We start from the raw sequence: 16,213 nt of genomic DNA, 5'->3' as shown, positions 1-16,213 counted from the left end.
GGTTAAAATTGACTAGGTGGGTCTGCTGGAAGAAATAGGTTTTCAGGTGAGTTTTAAATTCCAACAGCTCAGCTTGCTGTCAGATCTCTTCCGGCAGGTCATTCCACATCTATAACAGCATATATTACACACATAGTTAAAACCTTGGTGTATCTTGTTGAGTACCCATCCAAACATTCTCCATTTTAAGAAAATAACTCCAATAGAAAGGTGACATGTTAGCTTCTTGTTGCTTCCCCAGGCATGGCATGAATTGTCATGTTAGATATAAGTGTGTCCAGTCTTTTCATTTATTTATTGATTTATTTCTGGCATTTGTACCCCGTCTCTTCTCTGCCCCTGAAGGGGGACTCAGGACAGCTTACATTAGTAATGGTGCAAGACTGCTACATCACAATTACAATAAAATAACACAATCAAATACAAAACAATAATTAAAAACAACACATATAGCATTAATTAAAACAATAAAAAAGCTTTATATACCCCACCCACAACTGCATTTCTAGATGTGTGGCAGAAGTTGGGCTCTTAGGGTCATGTGGATGCTGACCATGGCAGGTGCAGAAGAACCTTTTCAAACTAAGAGGGATGGGGGTCAGGTCAAGAGATCTCTGGTGTGGGAACAAGATTGCTCTAACTTCAGATAAGAAGGCTGTGTCAATGAGGACTATTGTGTTACAGGATCTTACAATAAAAATCCAACCTGAATTGCTTTGGGACCATATAGAGGGTCATGATATATACAGGTAAGCACCTTGAACATTTCTCTTTGACCAGTGGTTTTCAAACTTTTTATCTTTCTGGGATGTTTTCTGCATTGAATGTCTTCCATTCAGAATATGTTCAGTTTACCTGGGTTCCTTAGTGACCACATAATGATGAAGATAGGGCTCCTTCCAAGAACTAAAAGGGAATTTTGGGACAAAACAAAATATTTTGCATGCAGTCTACAGGCTGTATTTTACCCACCTCTACTTTACACCTTTCATTGGCCTTTTCTTCTAGTCTAGTAGAGGACAGGGTTGAGGTTCCTCTCTGGGCTCAGATAACCGTATACCTGGCAAAACCTAGCATGTCAATTTCTTGCTTGGATGTGTCTCATGAAAATAAACCAGGAAACAGGTAATTCAAGTAGTCCTGAAGTTCTACTGAATAGATTTAGATGAGAAGCAGATTAACCTTTTGTATAAGTTGCAATGTGATCCTAGAGCATGTCAAATCCCTTGCAAAAAATATCCAGTGAGATGACATAGAAAGCTACACAGATTCCTGTTCTAAGTCCCTTTCCCTCTTGTGCTTCTTTTTATTGTTTTCAGATTGAATTGCACCAAAGCTGGTTCCTTCCGCTGCTGTGTAACTGATCTGATATTTGACGTGAATGCACCTGTCGCTCTCATCTACTACTTTGATTCATGGTCACAGAATCTCAATGCGGAACATAGAAAGCAGTGGGAAATTGTCGGCCCTTTGCTCAACATCCAGGCAGATCCCGAAGAGGCTGTGGCAGCCGTTCACTTTCCTCACTTTCTTTGTCTTGAAGGTAGACAGGGCACAAAATTTGAATATACATCAGTATAACTGGAGGAATATTAAAGAGGAGAACCTACTAATCGTTGCATCCTGGCAGATTTCCTAGTAAAAGCCCAGTTTCATATACCAGCTTAGAATAGTAATTTTTAAAATTAACTAATTTGTACTGATTTTAATACCAACTTATAATGTCCTGTGTATTCCTTTGGCAGGTAAAGGCTGTTCTGAAATCTATCTGGCACATTTTGGTGAAAAGGGGATGAGCTTGGAGAAGCCAGACTCAGTGGGGCCATATCATGTGGAATTGAAGAATCTCACATCCTGTCCTTGTGGAGCTGTTCTCAAGAAGTCACGGTTTGAAGGAAAGATCAAATCTCATGCAGTAATTCTGCTGTATCGGGAAAATAGAATCAGACCCACAAAATTTCACTTCTATCTCCTTCCAAATGACTCTTCCCTAAAACAGGTGACTGGGAACCTCTAACTTTCCTCGATGTTCCAAATTAAGTAGATCATACTGGATGGCAGGAAGAATCTTGCATCAGGTTATGCGATTGTGGTAATTTATCTGAAAGTGATTTCAAATATCAGAGATCAATAGCTCAGAAGTAAGATCTGTGAACGTATTGTACACAGGTCACAGTAGGTAGCTTCTGCTGGAAAGTGTATAGGTCTTTAGTGGAAAATGTAGCCGTGTCTTCTCACGGCTAAGTCTCCAAAAAGAACCACACTTCCCATAAACTCAGTCCTCAAAAGTTCTCTAGTAGAGTTGTTAGGGGTTCAAAGTAGGCCCTGCTGTTCACATGGGCCAGTGTCACCATCCCACTTTGCCCATGCTCTGTAAGAGAGGGAAAAGGAGATGTCACTTACCTATGTGGCTTCTTGCTGCTATATTAGAATCCTTTCCAAATCATGCAGACAGCTTTGTTTCTTGTTGCTGTATTAGACTTCTCCTTTAACCCCAGTCCTCTCCAAGTTATGCATCTATCTATCTATCTATCTATCTAAGCCAAAAATACAGATTAAAACAAACACAATAAGATAAAATCAGCAACAACACATCAAAACAAACAAGCATTTTTAAAACAATATCAATATCAATATCAGAGGTGCCTCAGCATCCCTGGCAAAAAAAAGTGTACTGCAACCGCTTACTTTGCGTAATGGATGAGCCGCCCCTGAGTGTAGCATAGGTCCATATCTGGATACATGTTGACCTATGCTACACTGAGCCATATACTCTCCTTCATCTAAGTGTAAAGTCCCTGAAGTCAACATGCATAGCTATTTGATGCTTTGCAGAGAGTAGGCAGAATTGGTAAAGCATCTGGGTTCTCAGAAATGAAGATATAAAAAGCAAAATCATACAAGAATGGTTAAGTTTTTGAGTTGCTGAAATCTTCCAGTAAAACAGACTTCAAAAGTTCAGGAGTAGTTAAGGTTCAGCTCATGTACTAAGCTGATCAAGCACTTCAGCAACCTTTTATGCTCTGAACCTTTTATCCTCACCACTCTACAAGGACACATTTGCAACACCAGAGCAGCCTCTTAGGACCTTAGTGTCTCTCTGCATGTCTCAAAACTGATCTTGTTCTCCCTTCCCAGGCTGTCAATGAGCGTGAATTACAGTATCATAAAGTTCAATGTCCATCCCAGACCATGCAGCCTCTGATTATTGGCTCCCACTTCGTTCTGAAAAGCACGTCTGGTTTCTCCAGCTATGCAGAGGTGAGATTCAGAGACAATGATAAGTTTTGCCATCATAACAACTTTGCATTGCTACCAGTTTAAGATTCTGTTATATATATTATAGAAAGGGATTATTTTTTATTCATACAGTACAGTATTAGATTTTGGCCCAGGTTCTTCCCAATCAAAAATGCAATACTGTTTTATTAAGAGGAAAAGCTGAGCTATTTAAAAAGCTGTGAGTGAAACAATATTGATACACTCTGAACTCTCACTTCCACAGAAAGAGAAACTGCAGTTTAAATATCCACCTACAAATAGACGTATTCAATACTTGGAATTATATCTAAAGTTCATGGAAGATGTACTAGAGCTTGTCCTGCTTGAAGACAACACAAATGATTTAGTATGGAAGGCCTTCATTAAAAAGGGTGAGCTTTGACCAAGGCAGGAATTCATAATTGATCCAAAGTATGGAATTTAGTATTCAGAAAACTATTTCACCCTGATTTTTCTCTCTGACGCTCTCCTTTTCCTTTTTTTATTTCAGAGGAATTAATGTATTCTCACTTCCATCCCATGATAGGTGAGTCAGGCTCTGTGGGCATCTCTGGTGCTTGAAGATGCAAAACGTGATTGTGTGAGGGACTCACCCCAATCCACTAGCCCTGGAAGGTCAATCACAGTCTTGATTTGGCCTTGGAGCGCATTGGTCAAGATTTTGTATTAGTCATGCTCTACCCATGCAATGTCATCCATTTACCCCTACCTATTAGCTATCCAGATTAATGTGTGGCCACCACAGTTGCTCCTTCCTATAGAGGAGGGAGAAGGAGGCAGTTCGGAGGAGAAAGATGCAGTTGGTCTGAATTTGCCCTGCTTCCTCTGCCCCACAGATTGAAGACCAGCTTCTTCCTCCACATCTACATTTCCTCCTTCTCTCTTCCCTTCCCCACCAAGTAAGAAGCACAGCTCTCCTTGGCCACCGAAGAAGCTCAAAGAGGCCTTTCAGCAAGACATGTTTTCTTCATTGCTTCATTTCAGCAAAACCATGGATCACATATTAAATGTATAGTGCAGGGCTTCGAAACTTCCCATTTTCTTTTCTGAAAACAACTCCTTGGAGCCCCCATTGGTGCAATGGGTTAAACCTTTGTGCCAGCAGGAGTGTTGACCAACAGATCAGTTATTCGAATCCAGCAAGAGTGGGTTGAGCTCCCTCTGTCAACTCCAGCTCTCCATGCAGTGACATGAGATAAGCCTCCCACAAGGATGGGAAAACATCAAACATCCGGGCGTCCCCTGGGCAATGTCCTTGCAGATGGCCAATTCTCTCACACTTGCAGTTTCTCAAGTCACTTCTGACACACACAAAGAAACTTCCTTGTTCTTTCATTTCTTTAGTTTTTTCCTTTCTTACTATTGTCTTTGAATGTGACAAATTCTTCTTTGAACCAGTTCATCTAGAAATCGTGATCTGTCACATAAAAGCTTAAGCCTCTGCTGATCCCCATTTCTGATATTTGTCAGTTTGTACTATAGTCCTCATTTGTTCTCCAAAGATACTTGTGCAGTAAGGAATTGTTGTCTTCATTTTCTTGACCACAAACACACATCTTCCTATGTTATTGTCTATATACTTTATAGATCAAAAACGAAACATGGAACTTAATTTTGGTTTCAAAACCAGTTTCAGATGGAAGACCCGCCCCTCCAAACAGCTAAGGGACAACCCACATCTAAAAATCACTAGAGAAGGTATGTTCTTCTAAATTATGGAATGAGCTGCCAGAAGAAATTAGAGCAGTGCTCTCCTTGATGTTCTTCAGAAAAGGAGTGAAGACCTTCCTGTTTAACAAAACTTTTAATTGATTTTATTGAGTCCTGCTATTATGGTTATCTATTTGATAGTTCTACTATTTTAAGGCTTTTCTATTTTATGTCTTATTTATATATAGTTACTTTTATGTCTTATTGATATGGTTGTTAGAATGTGATCTTGTAAGCCGCCTTGGGTCCATTGGAGAAAGGCGAAGTAGAAATGTCCAAAATAAATACATAAATAATGACAGCATTCGTCCATCCACATTAGTATTTGCCAACTTTGCCTACAAATGCTGTCTGTCAATTGAATCAAAAGCCGAGGTAAAATCCACAACTGCAGCATATAGGCATCCCTTTGGTTTCTTCAGACTGTTTTGTAAAAGCACAAAACATGGTCTATTGTGCTTCTGCCTTGTTGAAATCCAGCCTGTTCCTCTGCAATGATATTATTCTCCTCTGCCCAGCTATGTAATTTATTTAACAAAAACCTACCATAGATCTTTCACATGATGTCCAGCATACTACTCAGGTCTGTAATTGCGAGGGTCAGTTCTGTTGCCCTTTTTATATAGTGGGACAATTATACTAGTCTTCCATCCATTTGGTATGATTCCTGTCTAGTTGATATGTGTAAACAGGTTGGCCAGGATAGAAGCACACCAGGTGATGTTGCATTTAAACAATTCAGGGGCTTTTCCTGTTTTTAATTTTTGAAGCAGGCCTTTATCTTCCTCTGGAGTAACTGGTGGCCATATAATCAAAATGTACCACATATACTCCAGTATAAGCTGTGTTCTTCAGCCCATTTAAGGCTGAAAAAGCCCCCCCCCCCCCCTATGGCTTATAGTCGAGCCACGGCTATTTATTATTTTACTCTGCTGTTGTTATTTCTATTACATGTATTATTTTACACTATTTATTATTATTACAGTTACATTATTTTACTCTATTTATTATTATTACATGTATTATTTTACTCTATTTATTATTATTATTATTATTACATTTATTATTTCACTCTCTTTATTATTATTGGAAGAATACATGAGCACATTTACATTGAAGAAGGTTAGAATAATGGTTTAATCAGCTGGACAGTCTTATCTTAAATTACAGTCTTATGTAAATATTCAAAAACATTTAACCTACTGATACCTTAATTAATGTAATTTTATTGGTATCTATTTTTATTTTGAAATTTACCAGTAGATGCTACATTTCCCACCCTTGGCTTATACTCGAGTCAATAAGTTTTGCCAGTTTTTTTGTGCTCAAATTAGGTGCCTCAGCTGATAATCGGGTTGGCTTATACTCGAGTCTATACAGAAGTTCAAATTATTGTCAAGTCGGTGGTGAAGACTAGGTTCTGTCCAGCTTTATAGGATTATTCTGATTCCACATTTAGGGATTCCACGTGTTTCTAAAATAAATGTTACTAAATTTGACTGGTTTGCTTTTGAGGTTAACATCAACAATCTTCTCCATACTGTGAATTTTCGCCTCTTGGCCCTCATTGTGAAGAAGAAAATCATTCCAAGGGTGTGGCAACACTTTTATTAACATTTACTAATTTACTAATATTGGTACAATAGTAAAGAAGACAAAAGAAACTCTTGAAGATTATAAAGACAATAACAATAAACCATGTTAAAAAATATGTTGCATTCCTTCTCTTGCTCCCCTTTTCCCTTTTCTGCTACAACAGGATAACATTGCCTTCCCTTTGAAAACAGTGTGAGGGAAAGATATTGTAAACTATTAATTTATCATGAGCGAAAATCTATCCTTTACATTCTCTGTTTCCATCCCATACCTTCCTGTTTAGTGACTATCCACTATGCAGAGAGTATTATGGAGCAGAGAACTAGCATTTAAATGTATCCCCCTATTTGCAGAAAAAGGAAAATTTGAGGAGAACACTGAAGAATTAAATACATTTTTCAAATGCAGTCGCTGTCCAATTTCGGTAAGCTGAAATCATCTGATCCATATTAATTGTGTATGGGAGTAATGCACAGATAAATGCATTTTTAATGGGAGCTATGGGATTTAGCTTTAGAGCTCACTGTGGGAAGGCTCACTATCACCAGCTCACCCCACTACCACCTCCATGGACTTATTTACATTGGGCTCATCCAGACTAGTAATTAGTGCGGATTTATAACACATTTAAAGTTGCTCCTTAAGACTTTGTGTTTTTTGTTGAGTCTTCATCCAAACACTTTCATCCAATAGAAAAGTGACATAGTCCCCTTTTATTTAAGGGCACCTTGTTGCATCTCCAACAATGGCATGAATTGTCATGTTAGATAAAGGTGTGTCCAGTCGTCTTAGATCCCACCTCACAGAGTTGGGTTTCTAGATGTGTGACAGAGGGTGGGCTCTTAGGGTCCCATGAATACAGACCACACCACGTTTAGAGGAACCTTTTCTGACTGGAAGGGATGGAGCTCAGGCCAAAAGATCTCTGTTAATTGCTCTAACTTCAGATGAGATGGCTACGTCAAAGATGATTGTTTTGTTACAGAACTTTGCAGAAAACATCCAACCTGAAACAGTTTCGGACCCTCAAGGGGGCTACAATATGTACAGGTGAGCACATGAATATCTATTTTTGGCCAATGGTTTTCAAGCTTTTTTGTTTTCTGCTCTGTTTTCCCTCAAAATGCGGAAGCAATCACTGCAAAAAGCAAAAAACATGACATTTCCAGGTGCAGGAATATTGCGATTTTGAGGCCAAATACGCAGATATGTTTATGTCTGCATGTTCCTGAAATTGGAAATCACAGGATTTTTTTTATCTGGGTTTGTTCCCAGGTTTTAGATGTTTGTTCCTGATTGGTCAGTTCCCAAAAAAAAGATGACATTTGAGTAGAAGGCAAAAACTTTGTCCTGGGAAGAGGAACTTTGTCCTTCACCTGTTTAATGAAGTTTGTGGCAGAAAAATGAAGTTCCTGGGGTTCAACAAGTATTTTCACATTAAGTAGTACACAATGAAAAAGGAACGGACACTTTCAAACCTGGAACAGAATGTCATCATTACTGTAATTACTCAGACCTTGTATGGCTATCTGTGCAGACAGGTTTCGTGGTGTACTTGTACCCGGGAACAAGATGATGTTGCCGGGTTATACATGTCGGTTCCTCATTGGGTGTATGCTGACAGCAAGGGTACAGTTTAGTAAATGGCAAAAACTTACTACTGACTGTTGGAACATTGTAGCGAATTTGTTACTCTATGTGAAATTTTAGTGCATAGCTCTATATTTGCTTGAGGCAGGTAGGGAAGAATAGAGACAGAGAGGATAGCAACAGCAGGGACAGGATTTATTTGCATATGGAGACTGATTGGTCATATGCAGATTAGCATAGGCCCAGGATTTCAACAGATTGGGAGACAAAATGACAGTTGGGAAGAGCAGAGCTGAACGTTCTAAAGGAGCGGAGTTAAGTTCAAAAAGGAGGGGAGTTAGAGGGAGAGTTTTTTTAAAAAAATGACCGTTAGTTAGGGATTGCAGTTTGTGAAGGACAGAGAGTTAGGGATTCCTGTTCATGAGAGATAGTTAAGAAATCCTGTTAGAAAAGTAAGCAGTTAGTCAAATAGAGCACAAGTTTTGGGACAAAGAATGGAACTTTTGGAGTGATCTGCATATCCGAATCTCCGCACATCTGCATCTCGCTGTTTTTAAAGCAATGGTGGAAGTCCCGTGGCGGCCATCTTGGGAGCCTCTAAATCTCAAAACAAAGCATCAAGTCTGGACAACAGAGACAGAAATCCCAGGACCAACAAGTCTGTATGTGGACCTCTTCTGAAGTCCTGAAATTTTTTGCTCCTGTTTAAAACCTGTGATTTAGTGCCGTATGGAAGCAGCCTCAAATAACTGTATACTTGGCTAAAAGGCCAATTCTACAGGCCATTCACTCACTTGTGTCTCATTCAGATGAACAAAAGAAACAGATAATTCAAAAAGTTATCTAAGTTGCAATGTGATCCTAGAGTACTTCAGACCTCTTGGAAAAATATCAGTTGAAACTATATGGATCCATGCTCAAATTCTCTTTCCCTTTTGTCTTTCTTTTTATTGTTTTCAGATTGAACTGCGCCAAGATCGGTTCCTTCCGCTGCTGTATTACTGATCTGATATTTGATGTGAGAGCAGCTGTCACCTTCACCTACTACTTTGATTTATGGTCAGACTATCTCAACGAAGAACATAAAAAGCAATGTGATATTGTGGGGCCTTTGCTCAACATCCAGGCACACCCCAAAGAGGCTGTGGCAGCCGTTCACTTTCCTCACTTCCTTTGTCTTGAAGGTATAACAGGACACAGAATGTGAATATACATAATATACAGAATTTGAATATACAACTGGAGGAATCTTAAAGAGGAGAGCTAACTAACAGCTGTGCACCTGCAAATTTCCTAGTAAAAGCCCAGTTTAGAATATTATTTTTAAAAGTTAATACATTTGTATTTGTCATAATACTAATTTAAGATTCACCGTTACTTTTATGCATATTTTAACAATAATAGCAACTAGTACAGAACCAATTACTGGGAAAAGAGTAGTCTCACTCTTTAAGCAAAAGCTCTGAAATGTTTGCATCAAGTTAGGGGTTCACCTAAACGTCTACAAGGGTCCTTTCCATGATATTACAAGAAGATACCAATATACAGGCAGTTCCCAAGTTACAAGCATCTGACTTATAAATGATTCATAATTAAGAACGGGGGTGAGACAACAGGAAGTGAGCTAAATCTGCCTCTAGGAAGGGAAGTTCACTCTTGGAAGAGTCATCATGGAGAAAAGATGCCTTCACTGAAGCTTCCTCACCTCACCAGTCCTTGTTTCCACAACCAGCCACATTTTTCAAAGTCCAATCATCACAGGGACAGAAAGTGAGTGAAATCTTCTGAACAGGGACACAGACTGCAAACCAAACACCACATGTGTGTTAACCCTTCCCTTTGCTCTCCAGAGCTTTAAAAATATACATTTTTGGTTGGAATTACACTTTAAAATGTACCTGTTCTGACTTACGAACAAATTTAGCTTAAGAACAAATCTACAGAACCCATCATGTTCATAACTTTGGGACTGCCTTTATATGTATGACACCCAGCCCTGCCTCCTTTCCTTCCTTTTTACCACCATTTAGAAAGGTCTGAGATCAGCAAAATACAAGATGAACCAGATGAAACTCACTTGATAGCCAGCTGCCAGTTTTGTCTAGGGTCCCTTTCTACACTGCCATATAAAATACAGATTATCTGCTTTGAACAGGATTATATGGCAGTGTAAAATCATATAATCCAGTTCAAAGCAGATAATATGGATTATCTGATTTGATAATCTGGATTATAAAGCAGTATAGAGGGGGCCTAAAGTTACATTTAAGGTACAGTTTACCTGTCCGAACATATCTCTCTCGATCCCATCTTCGTCGCAGGCGTGCCTGGCGGAGACGAGAGACAGGGCTTTCTCAGTGGTAGTCCCTCAGCTATGGAACTCCCTCCCTAGGGATATTAGATTGCCCCCCTCCCTCCTGGCATTTCGGAAAAAAGTAAAAACCTGGCTCTTTGAATAAGCTTTTGGACTTCCAGCGTAACAGATAACATGGAACTAGGAAAAAGTGAGCATGGAACAGCTTAGACAATGCTTCTGGTAAATGAGTTAACAGGAAGTCACTGGTGATTATATGTTTTTAATTATTTTTATTTGGTTTTTATAATGTGTGCTAAATGTTTTTAATTATGTTTTATGACTGTGTGTCATCAAATTGCTGACAATTTATAAGCCGCCTTGGGTAACCTTCGGGCTGAGGAAGGCGACATAGAAATACTGTAAATAGTAATAATAAAATAATAATAAGTCTGCACATTATGGTTGCTTAGAACCCTTAGGTTCTACTTGAAATTCCAGAGTTCCATCATCTGGAATCCTGGGCTTTGTAGTTTGAAGGTGAGCTTTGCAAGACTCAACCAGCAGACTCTAGCATTTTACAAAATTACAACCCCCAGGATTTCATAAAAGACAACCACAGAAGTGGAATCATAATGTCAGATGACTATTAAGAAGCTACCAAAGCATACAAAAAAGAGAGTTCAGTGTTTATTCAAACACAAGATGTAGCATAAGGTATTTCTATCGTTATGTTTTGAACCAGGACTGTGTGAGCGAAAGGCGTTAGTAATGAAAGAGCTTTTTCCACATCCAGTGTCATGAGCCAGCTGCTGTGGCTAGAATAGGTTTCCTCTGTATTCCTTTGTCAGGTAAAGGCTGTCCTGACATCTATCTGGCACATTTTATTGAAGAAGGCATGAGCTTGGAGAAGCCATACTCAGTGGGATCGTATCATGTGGAGTTGAAAAACCCTGTGTTCTCTCCTCGTGGAGTTGTTTTCAAGAGACCATGGTTTAAGCGAAAGATAAAAGTCCATGCGGTGGCCCTACTGTATCAAGACCTTCGAGTCCAAAGCATGAAATTACACTTCTACCTTCTTCCCAATGACTCTTCCTTAAAAAAGGTAATTGGGAACCTCTAACTTCCCTAGGTATTGCAAATGCGACAGGGCACCCTGAACCGGCATAGCAAGGTCATGTCCTCAAGATAACCTCTGTAAAAGTTCTCTTCAGAAATCAGTATCTTAGAAATAAGGGCTGTGAATTCATTGTAAGCCAGTCATAGTACATAGCTTCTGCTGGCAAAAAGTGTATAGCTTTTGGTGGAACATGTAGTTGGTCTTCTCACAGCTAAGTTTCAAACAGGAACCATGCTTCCTATAAACTAAAGCTTGTTGAAGCATGCAAGGAATCAGTAGTGTGTGTGCGTCAACTGAAAAATAAGATGCATGAAACTGATTGTTTGGGCAATGCCCGGGGAGCAAGCTGAGTCTGGGACTTTTGGATGCTGTTACATTTTTGTTCGGGCTTGAGCTATGCAAGTGCAGAAAGAGAAGCAGAAAGAGAGAGTTTGGAGTGTGCTCTCGCTTCATAAGCTGCTGAAAGAGTTTATTTACATGGACAAAGAAAGACTATTTCAAATCTCTCATAAAAGGACATTATATGAGTTGGTGCAACTGATCATATTACACATACGTTGTTCTGAACTAAGAAGTGTAAACTACTTGTTTTTTACTGTTCATCTGCATGGCATATTTTCTTTCTCTAGCAAGGCAGTGTGTGGGCTGACAAACACAAGTTTGCAACACCAGAACATACTTTTAGAACCTTGTGCATAAAGTAAACTCTCACTGCCTGTCTCAGAAGTGATCTTATTCTCTCTTCCAGGCTGTCCATGAGCTTGAACTGAACTACTCTTCACAAAGGGTTCGGAAGCCACCTGAGACCAAGAAGGCTCTGATGATTGGTTCCTGCTTCTCTCTGCAAAAGATGACTGATGTCACCATCTGTCCAGAGGTGAGACTCAAAGACTGCATTTTTGTCACTCTGTCAACCAAAGAAGTAAGGTAGGAAGGCAAACTTTGCCTTTTCCTACAAGGGTTTGGTTGTTTATTTGCATGAAGAGGTTATTTTTTTATTTAGGTTTTGGCTCAAGTTATTCACAGTCAAAAGACCAAGAATGTTTTGTTAACATGGAGGGCTGGGCTAGGTGAAAAGCTATGAGCAAAGCAATAGCGTCATGCTCTGAACCCTCACTCACTTCCACAGGACTTGAAGTTTAAATACTTGCCTGCAGACATGGAACAACAGTACCTTGAATTACATGCTAAAGATATGAAAGATGAAGTAAATATTTTCCTGATTGAAAAGGACACTAATGCAATAGTCTGGATAGCCGTCATAAGAAAAGGTGAGTTTTGGCCCAGGGTGGAATCCATAACTCGGGGGGATTTAAGGTTCAGAAAACTACACCAGTCAAATTCTCTCTCCAACTGTCTTCTTTTCCTGTTTTCTTTCAGAGGACTTGAAGTCTACTGTTTCACCTCCCATAGAAGGTGAGGAAGATTCTGTGGACATGTCTGGTGCTTGGAGATGCAAAATATGTTTGCATGAGGGACACACACTAGCCTAGGAGCCCAAGGTCAATTGCAGCCTTGGTGTGGTCCTAGAAGGAGCAAGATTCTACATGAAGTGATCATAACAATGTGCTCCACCATGTTGCCTTGATTTGGTCCTAGAAAGTACGGTCAAGATCCTGCACCAAGTGATCATGGCTTGTATTCACCTCCAACCTATTAGCTATCAAGACACATGCATGGTCACTACAGTGGCTCCTTACTGGAGAAGAGCGGGGAGGCTGCAATTTGATCAGAAGACCATAGCCATGACATTGTAGCAATTTCAGGCTATGTTTTTTGTGTGTGTTGGGGAAGGAAGAGCAGCTCCATGTACTTTAACTTTCTTATTTAAATTCTCCTTTCTAATTATAGACTTTGAAACTGACACATTCTGCTTGTAACCAGTGCTGTACCTAGACCTCATTCTCTTCCACAACAAGGATTAAAACTCTGCTGATCCCCGCCCCCGATCCCAGCAATAGTAGTCCCACCAATAATAGCCTTCTTAGTTCTCAAAGATGCCTGTGCACAAGAAAACTATTGTCCTCATTTTCTAAACCGTAAATACATATTTTCTAATGTTATCATCTACATTTTGTAGATCAAACTGTTGATGGCTTGGTAGTGAAGACTGAATTCTGTCCAAACTAAGTTTATTACATGATATTGATTCAGCATTTAAGTTTCCAAGTGCTTATCTTCATCACAGAATATATTTCTTATTTTGTATTCGGTGTTTCCATGTAATTTATTGATAGGTCACTCAGTATATGCTGTCCCACCTTTGCTGAATTATTAGAGTCCCACAATGGACTGTTTTAATTACATATGGGTATAGTAGAAATGGACAACCATCAGCCTCTGATGCCATTGAGCTATAAATCCTATTTTCATTACAATTGGCTATCTCATCTAGGGCAGATGGGAACTACAATGTGATAAAACCTGTGGAAACATACTTCGCCTTAACCAATTCCAGAGAAATTGGTTAATATCCTGTCATTTTTTTTTCATTTCCCACACATTCTTGAATTTTATATGTCAGGGGGAACCTGGGAGGGCTGTATTACTTGCAATGTCCCTCCTGGAAAAGAAATGGAAATTCCTTTGGACAACAAGGGCTGATCCCATGCCTAAAAATATCCAAGATAGAGAGATCCTAATAAACATGTAGGAGGCAATTTGCACATTTAAAGGCAATTTTTTTTGATCCAAAATAATTTCTGGTGTTGCATGCGACTACACTGTTTCCACTACCTGATTTATGCAGTTTAAACACAAAGTTGCTGTTTCGTCCTTTTCCAGGTGCTGCAGCTGCCTGCATCCAAACTCACAAATCAATCAAAGTTGATGCAAGTCCGGAGACACAAGGTGAGTCCCTCTATCTATTTTAAGCTTCTCTTAATCCTACCAGCTGATAGGATTTCTGGGAGTTGAAGGCCAAAATGTCTGGAGACCTACAGATTGAGAACCACTGCTCTACCTCAAGTGATCATAGCTTGTGCTCACCTCCACCTTATTCACTATCAAGACACATCCATGGCTTCCATGGTGGCTTCTTACTGGACAAGAGGGGGGAGGCAGCAGTTGGATCAGAAGACCACAGATGTGGCACTCTCAGCCTAGAACCCATGCTCTTCCACAAGAAGGATTAGTTTTGCTGATTCCACCCCTCCCCACAATCCCACCACTAGTAGTCAGTTTGCAAAATAGCCTTCTTTATTCTCAAAAGATGCCTGTGCAATGGAAAATAATTGTTCTCATTTTCTAGACCACAAATACATATTTTCTTGATGTGATGTCTCCCTTCGACAGAGGTGCCAGCGCCAAACCTGATGAGTCACCAAAAGACCCCTGGTGACCACCTTCTGGACATCTTGGAGAACTTGAAGGAGGAGGATTTCAAGAGATTTAAGAGGAAACTCAATGAATTACCAGTCAAGAAAGGCTATAACAACATCCCCAAAGGGCAGCTGGAGAAGGCAGACGCGCTGGAATTGGTCGATCTCCTGGTCAGATACTACACTGAGAATTACGCTACAGAGGTGGCAGCCAGGGTGCTGGAGGAGACTAACATCAAAGACCAGGCAGAGAAGCTCTGGAAATCTATTAGGATGCCCCCACATCTGCCCAAGAACACCTAGGCATAGTCACCTGGCTTAGAGAGTGAGTGGGAAAATTTGGGTCCATAGCCATGTTTCCTTAGGCAAGGAAGACTCAGAAGTGGCAATCCCTTTGGGCCTGAGGAAGAGCCGTCTTTTAGATTGCCACTTCCAGAATCCCTCCAGGTAGTAGTGAAAGCCAAAAAGACACTTCCCCCGTAAGGGAGATCTCCCAAAAACAGCAGAGCATCCAAAAACATAAACAGGATACTTAACTGAGCAGTCAGCTCACAGCAAGCAGAAGGATAAGTGTTGTGGCTGCAAAAGAATTTTGAGCTTAGGAGGCAAAGATGCAGAGTTCAATCTTTATTATACTTATTGATGTTAATTGTAATGAATTTTTTATCTATGCTAAATGTTTTTACTGTTTAAACTATTTTTGTACTGTTGTGGGTATCGAATTGTGCCGTTTTGTAAACCGCCATGAGTCGCACTCGGGCTGAGAATGGTGGTATAGAAGCGTAGTAAATAAATAAAATAAAATAAAATAAATAAATAAGGTTTCAAAAGATTTATTTACAAAAATATAATAACTACATTCCTTGACAGTAAAAAATTGGGTCTGAGCTTCTCTCTAAAGCAGAAGTAAGCCATGAAGTTTCAGTTAGAAAAGTGGAAGGAGAAAGACAGAGGGAGAACAAATAGATAAATTAACAAACATTCAGGAGCTAAGCGGGAAGGGATTCCCTCAGCCAATTCTAAAGCTAACTGTTCTTCATTGAGGACTGCAGACTTGGGCAGTGTGAGGTTGAATTCCAGCACTCCCATCCTCAGGAAGTTCCAGACTGCAATGTTTTGGGGAAATAGCCCTTGTGTGTTAAGTGCCTTCGCATCACCGTCCAATATATGGTGACCTTATGAATATTATACGGTCTTAGTAATGGAGTACTGAGAGGTGGTTTTTGCCAGCTCCTATTGGGGACAATGGATCATGACCTGTTAGGATCACTGACCATCGGTGTATAGATCATGAACTGTTAG

The 16,213-nt window shown here is 39.8% G+C and overlaps 1 protein-coding gene across 1 annotated transcript in view; it reads left to right on the top strand.

Moving 5' to 3' along the window:
* Positions 1–7,504: 7,504 nt before the first annotated feature.
* LOC132779354 (NACHT, LRR and PYD domains-containing protein 1b allele 2-like) overlaps positions 7,505–16,213 on the top strand; it is a 214,964-nt gene continuing 206,255 nt past the window's right edge. Inside the window, exons 1-5 of the mRNA XM_067469811.1 lie at positions 7,505–7,638; positions 9,139–9,362; positions 11,323–11,576; positions 12,340–12,468; positions 12,721–12,862. Of these exons, the coding sequence (XP_067325912.1) occupies positions 7,541–7,638; positions 9,139–9,362; positions 11,323–11,576; positions 12,340–12,468; positions 12,721–12,862 (847 nt within the window). The 5' untranslated portion in view covers positions 7,505–7,540. The remainder of the gene's footprint in view (positions 7,639–9,138; positions 9,363–11,322; positions 11,577–12,339; positions 12,469–12,720; positions 12,863–16,213) is intronic.

Source organism: Anolis sagrei, chromosome 6, assembly GCF_037176765.1.
Source record: "Anolis sagrei isolate rAnoSag1 chromosome 6, rAnoSag1.mat, whole genome shotgun sequence".
Taxonomy (NCBI): Eukaryota; Metazoa; Chordata; class Lepidosauria; order Squamata; family Dactyloidae; genus Anolis; species Anolis sagrei.
Note: the sequence above shows the minus strand (reverse complement) of the source record. Positions and strands in the feature narration are given on the sequence as shown.